The following is a 16,631-nucleotide window of genomic DNA, read 5'->3' on the forward strand; positions in this document are numbered from 1 at the left end:
CAGGAATGTGTGGCTGGTCTTTGAGCATGGTTGGTCTCCCTAAGAGACAGAAACATTAGTGTTCATACAGCAGTCTGAGGAACAATGTTGTTTTAAGCCAACATCTGCATTCACCTCTTGTTAGAGGACCTGGACCATGTAGGACCGCGGTGGGGCTGACTTACTGAACACATCAGGAGATGACTCTCAGTGTTTCTTCTTGCTGGACTTCTCGATCATGGTCTCCACCACCATGGAAGTCTCCTCATAACCTTTCACCTTGCGACTGTTGGAGAACTTTTCCATAGACTCCACCACCTCCACTTTCTCATAGCTCATGGTGTCTGGGGTGAAGCTGCTGGTGCTGGTGCTGGTGCTGCTGGAGCTGGAACTGGAGCTGCTGCTGGCACCGCGAGGTGCAGGCTTTGGAGTGGGCCCACCATTGTCACCCCTGCTTTTCTTGGAATGGTTGGCAGCGGGGGTGGGATCGCTGGGGTTAGAACTTGGGTCGGTGGCTGGAGGTACTGGGTCTGGATCCCTTGAGTGAGGGTGGGGCTGTCCATTATTGTGTTTTCCTTTACCATTGTTGTTCTTAGCTCGGTCACCCTTTTTATCATCCCCTCCATTAGCAGGCAGTGTGGGACTCAAAGGCCTGGGCTCTACTATGGGCTGAGGAGGTGGAGGGGAAGGTGTGCTGCGCCCGTAAGGCTCATAGGGAGGCATCATTCCATCTCTGATAGTAACAAAGATGTGGCCGGCCGATGGTGTGGAGGTGTAGAAGCAGGGATCCAGGTAGCTGCCATCACCGGTGACAAGGACATAACGACCCTTGGTGTAAAAATCAGCAATGGGTTCGGGCTTCTTGTACTTCCTCATCCTGTCTCTGACGATGTTACAAAGAGTGTCAAATGCTTTACTAATCTGTGCTCCATCTGGAACATCCTGTGGAGACACTCCAGTGAGAACTGGTTCCTGCTCTGTTCTCTTCACCCTCTCTTCCTCACATGGGATCCCCTTATTCTCTTCATCGCCGCCATTTCTGTCCTCCTGGCCGCTGTCCATCACATCTTTCGGGGTCAGCTCCTTCTTCTTCAGCACCTTCTTGGCCAGTATCTTCTGTCTGGGCTTGATGCTGGTGATATCTTGCATAGCCTGGGTGATATCTGGGGACAAATGTGGACATACATCAACTACCTTAAAGTCTTTCAAAATTGTAAATACACCTGCATTGCTTCAATTGATTCAGCCTTAGAGAAAACTCTAATAGCAGCTGATTGTGCAGCAGTGATTTTCAATGCAGATCAGCGGTGATGTGCTCTTACCTCTCCCTCTGCTTGATGCAGTGGACGGGTGAGTGTAGCGGTAATTAGTGGTAAACAGGGTAATGGGAGAGCCAATTATTGCTGAATTCAGCCTGCAGAGAAGAAAGCAGGAAAATGTCACCCATGCAACAGCCATGTCCTAGACTGGATCCTTATAAAGGGAAATCTGATAAGGAGATGGACAGTTGACATTTGTTAAACTAGGAACCTAGTACACCTATTTTTAAATGATAAAAAGAAACGTTGTGGTAGTGAGTGCTTAAAAAATGTTAGTCATACAGTGCCATCTGCTGGCTGATTACACATTTTACATCAGGCTTATGACAACATTTACACATCATTGAAGGAGACCTACCTGCAAGTCCACAAAGCAGACAGAGACAGTCCTATGAGTCAATATTAGCCATGTGTGTGTGAAGCACACACACACACTTGTTTGTGTAGAGGCTACACTACCTGTTGTCTTCGTTCTCGATGATTCTCTTGTACCTCTCCAGCTCGTTCTCAAGAGATATCTGGTACATGGCCAGGTGGCGACACTCGCTGGTGAACTTGTCCAGGGACCTCTCAGTTTCCTCGATCTCCTTGCGCAGAGATTCGATTTTTTCGTTGTTCCTCTGGATATCATCGTCGTAACTCTCCTGTGTGTTTTTGATGGCTTGCTCCAACATATTAGTCTGAGAGAAGAGAAAGGTTTTGGATTCATGTCAATGGACATTACTTTAGTGTGTATTACTAATGAAAGCAAAAAACTTATAGGCCTATAGTTTTCAGAGAGGGTTTGCTTACAAAAAAATGTAGGCTATTGCAAAGGAGTGTAATAACTAAATATGATTCAATATTGCATTTAGCATCATTCTCTACAGCAGAGTCCTGTAAAGAAAAGCCCATATAAAATGGTCATGGCTGACACCTAGTGGAAGATCTGCATCATCGACCTGAACTGAAGGCCCATTCATTGGTTCTGTTAGTGAGGTTTCCACGGCTAAATACTCCTCTCCTGAACAGGTTCTGAATATACCATAGGCAATTCACTTGCTCTTTGTTACAGTGGAATAGAACAATTGATTAAATAAATGATAGAAAATACAATTCTAACACATTAAACAGTCCAGAAACACAATTCACTGAAAAAAAAAACAAAAAAAACTTTTGGCCTGACAAAATAAAAATTAAAGAAGTAAATTAAAAAATGTAATACAAATGTAGAATATTATTTACTATAATATAGAATAAATAACATTTATTATAATGAATATATTATATAGCCCTGTAGTCTGAGTGGCATCTGTCTTTCCTCTCACCTACACATTTGGTACCTAAAATTGTGTGTAAATATTGGCTTAGCAGTGGCAAAAATTGGGATGGGGGAACTCGATGTAATTATTGTGAAACCTCCTGTTGTCATGGTGACCCACCTCATTCTGCAGGCGTTGTTTCTGGGCCTGCAGCTGACAGAGGGCGCTCTTGTATTCCTCCAGCTGAGTATGCAGTCCTGGTAGTTTCCTCTGGGCCAGCAGCTTCTCCTGCTCCTTCACACATTCAGCACAAATCATTATGACAACATGCAGAGAAGGTTACAGCACATGCATACACACGTACATCCACACAGACACACACACGTACATCCACACAGAGACACACACATACAGCCAGCAGTCATGTCTGTTTCAGTGGATTAAAAGATTCACTGATTGATGTTCGAATATAAAAGTGTTACAACTGCATAGCTCGCAGCAGTGATGTGTTCTCTTCATTTACTGTCTACATGATTAGAATGCAGTTTCTTTCTATTATCTAGAAACTAAATTAATGAAGGTGAAGGAGCATATTTGTTGCTGACATTATTTGGACAGACTATATGACAAGAATTTAAATGTTCTCAGTTTAGCTGAGAACATTTAGACCTTAATATTTAAACATAATTGACATGGATGTTATTGAAGGAAGTGGACCAAACAGAATTTGATGACATAAACATAAGGTCTACATTAGGAATCTGGGGTAGATAAATAAGAAGTGTAAAATATATAACTTTTAGCATATATATAACAATAAAGTATGATCTCTGTCCTGAACAGTTTTAACAAGTAGGAATGAAACATAATCAGGATGACATTTTGCTTATAGACTTAAATAAAGAGCTAATGAGATTAGATGTGGCATTTCACTTTAATTGAATAATGTATACCGAATAATGGCCAGGCCAGAATCATCACCTAAAATGTTTTTTAAAAAGAGCATTTGAGCTTTTAGCTAGCTTTTTGTGCTAAATGGGAAGTCAGACAGGTAGTCATTAGCATACAGCCAGGTCCATGTTTCCCATATTTTCATACTATTTTGTGCATATCTGCATTTATGCTGAAAACTACAGCAGCATATAGTGAGTATTGCCAAGATGGTAGATTTATAAGTCATTAAAATTATCAATAGACACTTATTTCCATCACTAGTTGCCACCAACCAACTGTCAAACTGGTAAATATGGTTGCTTCGATCTTCTCTACACAAGCAAGTGTAGACAGTGTACTGCAGTACATAATGTGACACATTAGCTAACTCTAATGTGAGTAAGTTAAAGGTAATCATTTAGGAACAGTGAAATAACATGACTACTGCAGGTCTTTAAAATGCTACTGAAAAATAGCCTTGTTTGGCATTTTAATGATTTGGTTGGACGGTGCGGTCTAACACATATAGATGTATTGTAGAAGCTTGGGTGATTGCAGTCTGATTACAAATGCCATGATATCCATATTGATGTCACCATTCAAGCACCACTTATGGCCTCTATAGACCTATTGATTCAGCTTTTTCTTTTGATGTTTTCCATCTTTCTATATATACATATAAACAGGCCATTGGGGACTGGTAAGATAACAATGCTCCCTCCTTGGTTACCTTTTTCTGTTTTCTGTTTCAGTCTGCAGTCTGATTATAAAGGTCATGTTCTCCATATTGATGACACCATTCAGGCATTATTTATGGCCTGTATGGACATATGTTTTTGTTTTGTTGAGAATCACCGCCTCTGAAATGTTTATATAAATGAATGTGCTACACAAACACCAGCCACTGTGTCACAGTTGCTGAAATATTAGCATACACAGCCATTCTTCATAGTATTTGCTTCATTATGTGCCCTGACACTCTCATACTGCTGGCCGGTCTGTCTTTTCCACACATGCACTCATGCACGTATTAAAAAATACAGACAAAGGAAAACCAATTGGACAAGGAAGCCAGTAACCTCATCAACCCCAGACACTCAGCCAGGGCTGACACACACATGCAAGCACCATCTACTAACCCCCCCCCCGGGGAGAGCAGCATGCACACACACACAATGACAACGTTAGTGATCTCACCTCGGAGATGCCAACTGACACATTGGGAACAAGAGGAAGTGTCTGGTTGATTTGCTGCAAAATGTTTACGTAGGTCTGGATCTCTGCAAGGTTCTGTGTGGGAACAGATGTAAAGGAACATGTAAAGGAAAGCAATGAAATTTACATCTCTAATCTGTTCCATGTTTCTCACTTAAAGTGCCCCATCTTATTTGCTTTGCATTTCCCAGTGGTGGTTGTGAGACATGAAGAAAGAAGTATTGGCTTCATGTGTGCTCTAATAAAGAGGAGCTATGTTCTCTGGAGGGATACTTACCTTGTAATGTTCAGGACTACAAGACCAATGTTCACATGTGATGAGTCCCTATTCTTTCCCACAGAAACACAGTAGTGCCCTTTCACAGTGCTATCTCAACACAGCAGTAGTGGATTAATTCACCATCAAAAGCAGCATTAGGTGAAACAAAAAAAAGAGAAAGAGAAAATGGGAGAAAGCCTATGGACGGTATGCCTGATTCATTATGTAACATTCTAGTGTTGTTTCGCCTCAGCGTTTTCGCACCCATTGTGTTGGACCTTCTAGTCATTTCCACTGCACAGAGGTGAAACATTTCAGTTTTTTTGTTGTTTTCTCCCTGTGCTTTCCACTCATATGTCAGCACATGTGTGCACAACTGTGTCACATTTTCTCCGCAATCCTTTCCTCACTCACATCAAAGGTAAATTGTTGCTAGAGCCCCAGGAACACCATAACAGAGTAGTGTCCTATGGTCAGCAGTGTTCAAAAGCCACAGACACACACAGACCCACAGTAACACACACAGACACACTCTTATCTTAAAATTCTTTGAACTAATATTCAGTGATGTGGATTAGATTTTGATTAGATTTCCAGACCAAAATTTGAGTTAGCCAATAAATCCACAGAAAATAAATTCACCTGAGATCAAAGGTATTGTCCCTAAAACAAAGTGGCTGCCATCTTGAGATGGAAAAGCTCATTTAAAGAGCCATCAGTAAGGACATCAATACAGCTGCACAATGTTACTCCACAGTCCTTCTTTACACATTTTTATATAAGCAACATGTGCAAGAATCTCATTATCTTTTAATGCACCAATTATTTTGGCCATGTCATTGACATTGAGGACACTGAGGAGATGCTGCCCTCAGATCTGAGAAGTGTCATTTGTTTAATAGCTTGCATTGGGAAATATTAAATAACAAAAGAGAACACTCAAGAATGGAGTGTAGTCGATAAGAAACGCGTACTCGCAGCTACAAATGTTTTAAATGTTTGTATTAATAACCTTTTGTGATTTTAACTGTATTCTTATTGTTTATATTTATACATGTTCATTTTCTCACTTATTTTTAACTGTCCATTAAGATAATCCACTCCATTATCTCTATGGCATGTTTATGTGTCTTTTCCCATTAGAGCCACTGACCTTCTTGTGTCTATCTCTGGTGGAATTGATGTCATCCTGCAGGAACTGAGACTGGATCTGGTACTCTAGGTTTTTCAGCAGAGCACTGTCAGCCTCCTATGAAAGGAGAGGAGCCAAGAAAAACACACTGTGAAGTGTTTTTGTATTCAACCATAGTCAAAAACACTGAAGTTACATAAGGCAGTCCCACAATGATGCAGACATTTTCATCATCATCTGTCCTACTATGACCTGTTTGCTTTGTGGTAGTTTAAATGCAAATGCATTACGTTGGATCTTTTATGTTTCAGCACTGAAGCCTTTCTTTACATTTGACTGATTATTCTGAATGAATTCCCTTTAGGTCTACTTCCATTCAAAAGTACCATCCATCTATTCTCTTAATCCAGATTTCTGGTCCTGAGAGTTATACAGTGTAGTATTAGGATAACAAACTTCATTCATACATCTGTACAGTACCTTGTTTAACTGCTCCAGCGAGCCTCGAAGCTGTTCTTGATAATCACATTCGTTTTTATATCTGCAAAATAAACCATCAGTTGTATGTTCATAGAAAGTGCGTTGACTACAAACTACAAAACGTACATGTAATGGCAATTGTGAGACAGTATACATTTGTGCATAGAGCCAAAAAACCACAATGGGTCAAATCCAGCTCATGTCATCAACAGAATTTAGACAATATTCTCAAATCATCAATAGGGGGAGTCTTCCAGCTGCTGCTGCTGATTCCTGAAAGCTCCAACTAGACCTTTACTCATGGTTTTGTTGATCAAGAATGACCACAAAGCTTCATACCACCACATCAAAGGCTGGTGGACTTTTGTTTGTGCTGCATGCTGCAACATCTGATTGATGACAGTGTTTCACTAGTGTGTGTCTCCAACTCAGATCAATCAAGGTGTCAGGACTGATAGCTGTCCAGTCCAGTGGACTGTCTCTTTAAGCTTGACCTTGGACACACTCATAAGACTCACTACATCCCACTCTCTTACTTGCTTGTGAACTCATCCAGCATGCGACAAGCCTCCTTGAGCTCTCGCTCCAGCTTGGCTCGGTCTGAGCACAGTTCTCGAATGCGCTGCCTGTTGACTTCGGTCTGCTCTGTGAAGGCTTCCTCCAGGCTGCTGGCCTCTTCCATCCGCTGCAGTGTCTCCAGCTGCTTGCGGAACACGGCGTTACGCTGCTCCAGGACTCGTGCTCTGTTGATGTACCTGGCGAAACGGCTGTTGAGTTCTTGAAGACTCTCCCAGCCCTGGATGGCTGAGATACCTGCGGAGCTCTCAAAGTCGTCATCCTCCTCGTCAAAGACATCTGAGCGCTCATACTTTTCCTTGCGCACCTCGCGCCGGTAGCTGCTCTTGTACATGTTGGTGGCACACACTTCTCTCCCGTGGGCTGATGGTATCCCCGGAGTGCTCGGACCCCTTTAGCACCTTTATTGTGTGAAAACTTGGGTGCTCACCCTTGGCTGTCTCATGCTAGACTAAATGTTACACAGCACTGGTTGGAGGCGAAATAGCCCACAAAACCTCCCCCTGGCTGTTGGTGCATGTACTCTGAGCCTGGGAGCTTCTAGAGTTTATTGTTGCCTTTGTGGCAGAGATTATCCATACTCTTGATGACAAAGCAGAACCACAAAAACAAACAATTGGCTGTCCCGGGAAAGCACTGGGTGGTCACACACACACACACACACCATTATTTTGGTTCTTAGTCAGCTGCTTTGTAGATCCCTGTTTGATATAACAGATTGGATGTTTGGATGTGGGGACATTTTGTGTGGAGTTTGTGGAGAACTGTGCCCACCACTCTCACCGTGCAGCTTATTTGTGGATTTATATTAAACTGACTGGCCCTGCAAGGATCCATGTCAATAAAACATAATGAATGTTTGATGACTGTCTATTCAGTCAAACAAACAAGGCTTAATTAAACTAAGAATCCATCTAAACTTTCAAAAAAAATCTTTATCTCTCCTCATGATGATTGTTTAAATAAAAACAATCATAGAGCAGAGCCCATTCAAAGGCAATATATGTGGTAATGTTTGTGTTGTGATGGGGAAGATGGCTCTGAAGCAGAAACATCCAGCCTGTTATTATCTAGCAGCTCATAGGAGTATGATTACCACGCGCTTTGTTATATTATCTTATTTCATACTGTTGTTAAAGACAGACTGGCAACTCTAATGATAAGGTGTCCATAATAAAAACTTCAATTCTCAGACAAAACCCTTAAATTGTGCCTGATCAAACCTTATTATAACACACAGACGGCAGTGCAGCATATTTTTATAATATAATTTTGATAAAAGTTGTTTTGTTACAAGGCCCGTGTTACAAGGTCAGTCAAAATATTTATATGGGTCTAGCACGCTGTCTGTAAAAAAAAAAAGCTGAATGTCGTCACATCAGCATTTCAGCATATTTGGCAAAGCACATGGCTCAAGGGCGGATGTGACAGTTTAGCTGCAGTAGGTAGATTAAGCAGATAAACAAAAACAAATCATGTTTAACAGCTAATCGTGTCTCACTGAAGCAGTAGGCACTGTTGTCTGTGGTCTGAGTTTTACAAGAATTACTTTAAAAAAGTTCAGATCCTACACACCGTACTTGTCATTAGGACCTAAGCCCCCTAAAGATGGACTGAAGCAGTCTTCTTGGGTATGTGAAGCACAAATGGATCCTCTGGAATTTAAAAAAAAAAACCAATAGGCTTTGAGTAACAATGGTATTTAGGCTGTTTTTATTAAGAGTCTGAGCTTGGACAAAAGACAAGACTGGTGGTGGAGCAGAGTTCAGATGGTGGAAATTATAAGACAGTCTGCAGTGTTAGATGAATGTGGTCGGGGTGGAGGAGGGTTGCATGAAAAATATACAAGAACGTCAAGATAAAAAACAGGTTATGTAAAGAGCTGGGCAGACGGATTGGTTGACTCAAAGAAAGAACATCACTGGATCAGAGTATTGACAATAAACTGATGATGAACCAGTGTGAGACATATAGTTAGAAATAGGAATGAGGGGACAGATCTTCCTTCAATAAAGATATGCTTCCCTGAAATTAAATCTAAACTTCGAATAAAGATAATGAACTTTTTGAGATGACCCCTGTAGTATTTTAAAATTCTGTGTGGTGGTCCCCACACATGAGCAGGTTTGGGTCCCCAGAGGACCTGAGGTATGCAGGGGGCTGTGTAAGCAGGATGCTGATGGTCGGTCCCTTCATTATTCATGGAAATTAAAATGAGTAGGTCATAAAAAATCTCCTTCCTCCTGTACAGTTGTCATGACAGGGGACGTAATCTAAAGAGATTGAAACTATCTTTTGTACAAGCTATAAATATACCTCAAGCACTTGTATGAGGACTCACAGTTTTTTTGTTTTGCACTGTAAAGAATGTTGTTTGGCAGTCAACACAGCAACACAACCAGGGATGCCACTTAAATTAACGAACCAGAGAGCAGAGTTTGTGATGTGTTTTGTTGCTGGTGGGACTTTCCAAGTATGTGCACAATGTCCAGACTTTATAAATGTACTGTCATTGTGACATTTTCACAACATTAAATGGCACATTTGTCTATAATTGGTTTCCATGTATTGAGCTGCAGTGCCAGGCGGAAGTGCAGTGACATTATAGGGCACCTCTAACATGCAGCCAGTTCCAGAAAGTGAAGTCGGACTTGCTTGTCTCTTTAAATTTAGATTACAAGAGCAACTCACACACCCCCCATTTAATACACTTCAGTGTCCTACACAGGTAATTGAATTTCTAGACCTGTTGCCACACACAATCAATGAGTGCCTGCTGACAAAGAAACAACAGAAGCAACAATATTGTTGAACCAGTCAGCTTCTGTTCAGATTGAATATAGATTTGTATGGATTCTGTTTCATACTGGCACTAATAAACTGTCCGCCTTCATGCGGAGGCTATAGATTAAAGATCTTGTGCATATTCTCCATGGCTGAGAAGAGATCACGGCAGCACACCGTTCTCCTCTCCATCTATATCCTCTGGTTACGAGGTGCAGTAAATCTCAGGCTTGGGTGAGATTAGAGAGCCGTCCATAGCTGGAAATGAAAGCCTAGTGTTTATCCTGCTGGTCGGGCCTTCTGGGTCACAGTGACAGACACTAGCATGGCTGAGCATGTATATTTAGAGGGCAATAAAAACTAATAGGTGCATACATATACAGTTCTTTCATCTCCTGAAAAACTAGGGGGTAGACATAGTTATTCTAGAAAGAAAGCCACTTTCTTTAACTCATGTGTCCATTAGAGATAACTGCAGGAGTTGTCTGCTGGTTCTCATGTACTTTGTGTTATTATCTGTTATTATTTGAATTGCACGCACTCTATCTGCCGGCCTGATGGCAGCCTGATGGCAGACACAGAGGAGATGTGAGAGCAGATAAAGAGGAGATATGAGAAGACACAAAAGGCCACCTAGCTGCTATTGGCAGGTGATTGTCAGAGGCAATGTAAAAAAAACAGTGGTGTTAGCCTTCTATCACAGTCAGAAATTGATCCTAAAAAGTCATCAGTGCTGCTGTCGGTGTGTGTTTTTCTTCCGTTCGGCATGGTTGACCACAGACACAGTGCTGAAAGCTTTCCAGAGTTCTGTCTATACTTAGATCCTCTGAAAGACATAAGATTCAATTCTTCTTCCTAATTAGTCCTTAAGGTGCTTCAATGCAGCGCTTGTCAAGGGATGTTGTTTGGTAAGCTAAACAAATGGTAATAAACATTTAAAGGCACATTCCTAAAATAAAAGAAACAGAGTTGCTTGTTATACAATGTTTATCCATGACTTTCTCCAAATAGACAGATGAGTTCAATATATACATAAATTAATGTAGATTTGTTTCATTATTCATCATTAAGATGTTAATTATCACTAATGCTGTAGAACTCTTCCTCCTCTCACCACAGAGAGCCTCTGAGCATGGTGCAAAACACAAATGTGCCAATGGGAGACAAACAAATCACTCCAAAAGGCAGCTGTGAACATAGAACAGAGATTTATAGTTTGAAGATTTACCAGTTTGTGCAGAAGTGGATGGCATTTGACATATATGTATCTACACAGAAAGGCAGGGTGGATGTTCTAACCTGCTGTTTGGTCTTTTGGAGACAGTTACAACAGCTAAACTCTGTTTTCAACAGTTGTCACATGAATTCTTGAAAAACATGCAGATCGCTCACACATTGGCTGATTGTGTGGCATGCTGTTTCCTGTCCTAAGCCAATATATATCATGTTGACTAAAATAAGAGAGAGGTGTCAAAAGGTTATATGGTGTAATGTTTGTGCTACCAGTTAGTTATTAACAATCAATACCGAACATACGATCCTGAAGATCACTATATCTGTCCTCATTGTTCTGATTCACACAGCAGCTGTTTCAATTGAGCAAAATGTCCTTGGTCCTCAGGTGTCTATAAAACCACTGCTATGCAGCTGTTAAATGTAACTTGCACACCATGGACCTATACTGTTGAATATGTGTGTAGTACTTTAGCTCTTTCTGATGTTGCACTGCCTGCATACTTACCTCACTCTTTGCACATAGCATATTATGCACATAGCATATTATGTCTCACAGAATGAAAAAAATGCATTTGATAAAAAATCCTATAAAATTCTATACATTATATTGTGTCATCAGCTTTACTGCCCCCCAGTGGACAGAAACGATATGTCAGCAAGGCTATTGCAGAAAAAACTAAAAATCTGGCTGTGGCTCACTGAGGTTATGAACTGTGGCTGGATGATGATGTGTGCTTGGACAGGGCACTTAATCGGTCCCACCATAGGTGTGTGAACGTGTGTGTGTGTAGGTGCTTTAAAGCAGGTAGAAAAAATATATAAAATGTAAAATGATGAGCACAAATAGCTTCCACCTTACTGTAAGCTACAGATCAGCCCAATTGTGAATTCAGCCCTACTGCGCACATTAGAAGACGTTCCTCCAAGGTATAAACTTTCAGACCACCCACGCACACTCGAGTCAAGTCGCGCGCGACACTTGTGGTTTTCTTCACTGCGTGCCTCTTCGTCCTCCTCCTCCTCCTCCTCTTCACATTCATCACTTGAGGCAGAAGAGAGAAAGGCGCAACTTTTCCTTTCACAGAGACACAGAGCAGTGGGGCAGCAGAGCGGTGCGCACGGAGGCTGATGGAGAGCGGAACCGCAGCTCACACGGAACAGGTAAATTATTATTATTATTATTATTATTATTATGTAGGTTTAATTTGCAGCTGTTTATCACTGTTTACAACATACAATAACAAGAAATGGACGGTTCCTACAATAGAGGAGAATTATGTGAATATCTAACATAATATCAACTTGTAGCTTAACATATAGTCAATTAAAGTTTGTATTTATTTATATATCAGTTGCATTAAAGCTATGATTACAGGCACCCTCATTTACATCATTTACCCACAGGTACCATAGTGGAAATGACATTTTAAAGTTCTGTGTGGTTTGGTGCACTGTGTTGGGTCAGCAGTCAGGTTAACTGTGTTGCTGCTTCACTACAGGTCAAATAATTTTAATCTGTTTAAATATGCCCTTGTTCTTTTGTAATTAGTCTTCCATTATGGTGTTGCTTACCTCATATGCATTCAGACAGGGGGTGAATTTAAGTGTCCAATCTAAGTGCAGCAAATTAAATGTACCCTCACAGACTGAGCCCACTCTGGGAGGCTGGCTTGCTGTAAAGTGACAAGGTCCTAATAAATTATAAAATAAAAAGGTCTTTGCAATGTACTGACCTCATCCGCAAATAATTCTCATCAGAGAATAAAATGTCACACCTGCCACTTTGATTACACCTGACGCACTGAGATCATGTAATTTGTTTTGATTGTGTCTTGCTGCTATGAATCGTGAGTCTGCATGAGTAATGCTGAGATGGGAACTTTCTGTTCCAGGTGAAGATGTGCTTCTGTTGCCAGAGAAGATTCAGTCTGATCAAAATTTTCATCTTCACACAAACAATTCAAGGTGAAGTCATGAACCAAAAAGCATCACATATTTTGACCTAATTTATTGGATCAGGTTCTACTCATACACAGTTTTCCTAAACAAAAATAAGAGCGTGTGTGGAGACATGGGGGACTCAAACATCAGCCACATGGTAGCAGCTCCTACGGAGATGAATGGGAGTCTCCCAGAAGGCAAGTTGGATCATTATGTGGACAGCTATGACATGGACTATGGCATCCCTCCTGATGAGATCCCAGACACAACACAGGGCCAGGCCTTCTTCGTGGCCACCATTGTCATTGGCGTGGTCCTTGTCTGCATCATGCTGGTTTGTGGGTTGGGAAACTTCATATTCATTCCTTGATACTCTGCTAAGCATGCAGCAGGTAGATATGCTCTCATGGTGAGCCATCTGTATATCCTCGTCTATCCATGCCAAATACATGATCTATTTAGTTCATTTGGCACTGTGTAAAATAGACTTCAAACATATATCATATCAGAGGAGCATGATATCATGTGTTTTTCATTCTGTTTCATTCACTCTCAACATTAAAGTCCATTACATCCAAGAAGATTTAAGGACAAATAAATAACTTGTCTGTGTTCAAAACTAAGCAAAATAAGCAGCTATTAAAGCTGTTCTTAAACAGCAATGTATCAGGCACATGCACATGTGACATGCTGATAAAGGAACAGAGCTAAAGAAATTGAATATTAGCAGTGGTGAGGAGCTAAGTCTGAATAATTGATAATGTTTCTTCATAACTACTGGGTGTGTAAATCCTCACTGCACCATATTAATTAAAAGGTGAGGATGTTCCACTGTTCACAACCTGTCTGTTAGGTTTAGAGACCAAACAGGATTTTGGTTAAGCTTAAAAAGTGCAGTTTCTTGAGTGACAACATAATGTAAAAAGTCATCTCAGTACATATAAGTCCTTTAGATTTGAGTGCTTGAAGCATCAAGAGGTCTTTTACCAGGGTGCAGGTGCATTCACTGAAGAAATGAAAAGTAGCTCCACAGCCCTTTTCACTGTAAAAAAAAGTGCTGGTGTAAATAACGGAATGCTGGGTGGATTTCATTTAGTTGCTTTAAATTCTGGGTACAGGTAATGTGGTTGTTGCTCCCTGTCACACCTTGGTGACTTAAGAGGGAACATAACACAAACTGTGTTAATCTTTTCAGGGACACCTGGGTTTTTCCTAATGCTCTATATAGAGAGAAAAACATCTGCCAAAAAGGGCCGCAGAGAGGAACACATAAACAAAGCCTAACCATCATAAATACACTGAGGCCGAGAACATTAGTGATGTTAGGGGTCAGATTGTTGACAGCTGAACCCCTTAACTGCCACGTGATGGGAACTTAAACACCAGCTTGCATGTTCACGAGTCTGCTTTATAGATGTCAACAAATGAATGAACAAAAATTGTAAAAGCCTTGCTTATTTAAGGAGTGGCCCAGATACGAGTTCCTCATCTTCATCACTTGGAGGAAAAGATGATATTTGTGCCTCTTTAACATGTAATGTAAATGCAGCATTGCTCCATAAATTGTCATGGCACCACCTAATTGCACTGACTGGCTCGTTGAATGCATCTGTATCCTGGATATTTGAAGGCTACGTTTATTAGCATTAATAAAAGCATGAGCGGCTGAAATTGCTGCTATTGATTGTTATTGATTTTCTTCCTTTCGGCATGCTTGAAAGTTCTCTATTAGGATCTCCTCTGTGTGTAGAAAGTTCAGTTTGCTAGCAGACCTGCAGGCTGACTTTGGAACTAAGGTCATCTGATTGAAAACCCCCACCAGCTCCATACTACAGATGACTCACTACATCGCCGTGGAGCATGCTGTGCATTTAAACTATATGTTAAGGCTGTATATCCAGAAAGGAATGGCTACAGCTTCTGTCTGTTGAAGCTTATCTTCCAACCTTTGTGGACGCACATTTCTGGCTGTGGCAATGCAAATACAATATGATGAGAGTTGCCGGTGAAGAATACTTAAGTCATCAGGTCAATATGATGATGATTAATATGATAATGATGAAGAAGGACAGACTGATACTAGAGAAACCAGCTGCATGTAGTGATAACAGAACAAACACATAAATGACACACGCCCACAGGGGGATTGTGCCAAAGGAAAGCGGTTACAGATGAGCGCGCACAGAATCCACAGAGAGTGATGTTTCAGGCTTAAATTGCTTTATGAGAAGTGCTGTTTAATTCCTGCATAAAACACAACAATGAGGCAACATAATGAGTCTAAAGTGTGCCAGACAAATCATTATAAATTATTGTTTGGTCAATAATTCCACAAGCATTAGGCTATTGCCAAGGAGGAACTGTTTACTGTGTGCGGACTGTGTGTTATTTACTGTGCCTGCATTTGAATGTGTCCAAGGATGTATGTTTGAGTGACAAATGTATTCTTAGTGACACATCACCATGTCTGTGTTGTTCCAGGTACATGGCTATTGTTCATCCTCTGAGGCCTCGGATGAAGTACCAAACTGCCTATTGTTTAACAACCGGAGTCTGGATTGTTCCCATTCTCATATCAATTCCTTCTGCGTACTTTGCTTCTGAGACCATGTATCCTCATGGTGGCACCAATCCAACCACTCACAAAGTCTTTTGTGCCCAGATATGGCCAGTAGACCAGCAAGCCTACTACCGCTCCTATTTCCTGTTTGTTTTTGCTGTGGAGTTTGTTGGGCCTGTGATTGTTATGGCGATGTGTTATGCCCGTATATCCCGCGAGCTCTGGTTTAAAAGTGTCCCTGGTTTCCAGACAGAGCAGATCAGGAAGAGGCTTCGATGTCGCCGCAAGACAGTGATGGTTCTGATCGGGATCTTGACAGCTTATATCCTCTGTTGGGCGCCATACTACGGCTTTACCATCCTTCGGGACTTCCATCCAACACTCATCTCCAGGCAGAAAAACTCACTAGTGGCCTTCTACATCATTGAGTGCATTGCCATGAGCAACAGCATGATCAATACTTTCTGTTTTGTCAGTGTAAAGAATAACACTGTTAAGTACCTAAAGAAGATTGTGCTGCTGCGGTGGAGGTCAACATATGAACCCAATAAGACAGTGGACGAGATGGATATGAGGACCTGCTCCATGCCTGTGACAGAAGAGATTGAATGCATTCACCTGAGGTAAAGACGAGTCCTTTGAACCACACAGTCCCTCAGATTTTGACTGAATGCTGCTTCTATTTTAAATGTTATTGATGTGCTGTTGATAGACTGTGCTCTGTAAAGTATTGCATCTGTAACTGTCACGTAGATTTATGCTTAATAGCTACTGCTGCCCTTCATCCATCTGTAATGCTTATCTTTGTATATCTTGTGCCTGCTTTGGTTAATACTAATAAAAAGATATTTTCATAAAGATCTTCACTTTCACAACTTTGAACCTTTCATTTATGTGTTTTTTATGCCTTGAGTGCTGCCTGGTGACCCAAGAAGACATATTCACATGTCTTTTGAATGTATATTTGTATCTAAAA

At 41.1% G+C, this 16,631-nt stretch overlaps 2 protein-coding genes across 2 annotated transcripts; one reads left to right on the forward strand and one right to left on the reverse strand.

The window, feature by feature from the left end:
- Positions 1-186: 186 nt before the first annotated feature.
- Positions 187-7,468, reverse strand: bfsp1 (beaded filament structural protein 1). Its single transcript, XM_028423759.1, has 8 exons — positions 7,095-7,468; positions 6,559-6,619; positions 6,100-6,195; positions 4,670-4,762; positions 2,720-2,833; positions 1,758-1,978; positions 1,302-1,393; positions 187-1,142 (listed from the first exon to the last, which is right to left on the reverse strand). The coding sequence occupies exons 1-8, from the start codon at positions 7,466-7,468 to the stop codon at positions 187-189; spliced, it is 2,007 nt and encodes a 668-aa protein (XP_028279560.1).
- A 5,757-nt stretch (positions 7,469-13,225) lies between these two features.
- On the forward strand, positions 13,226-16,282 carry prokr1b (prokineticin receptor 1b). The gene is made up of 2 exons (XM_028424027.1): positions 13,226-13,455; positions 15,577-16,282. The coding sequence occupies exons 1-2, from the start codon at positions 13,226-13,228 to the stop codon at positions 16,280-16,282; spliced, it is 936 nt and encodes a 311-aa protein (XP_028279828.1).
- The last annotated feature ends 349 nt before the right edge of the window (positions 16,283-16,631 follow it).

Source organism: Parambassis ranga, chromosome 15 (genome assembly GCF_900634625.1).
Source record: "Parambassis ranga chromosome 15, fParRan2.1, whole genome shotgun sequence".
Lineage (NCBI taxonomy): Eukaryota > Metazoa > Chordata > Actinopteri > Ambassidae > Parambassis > Parambassis ranga.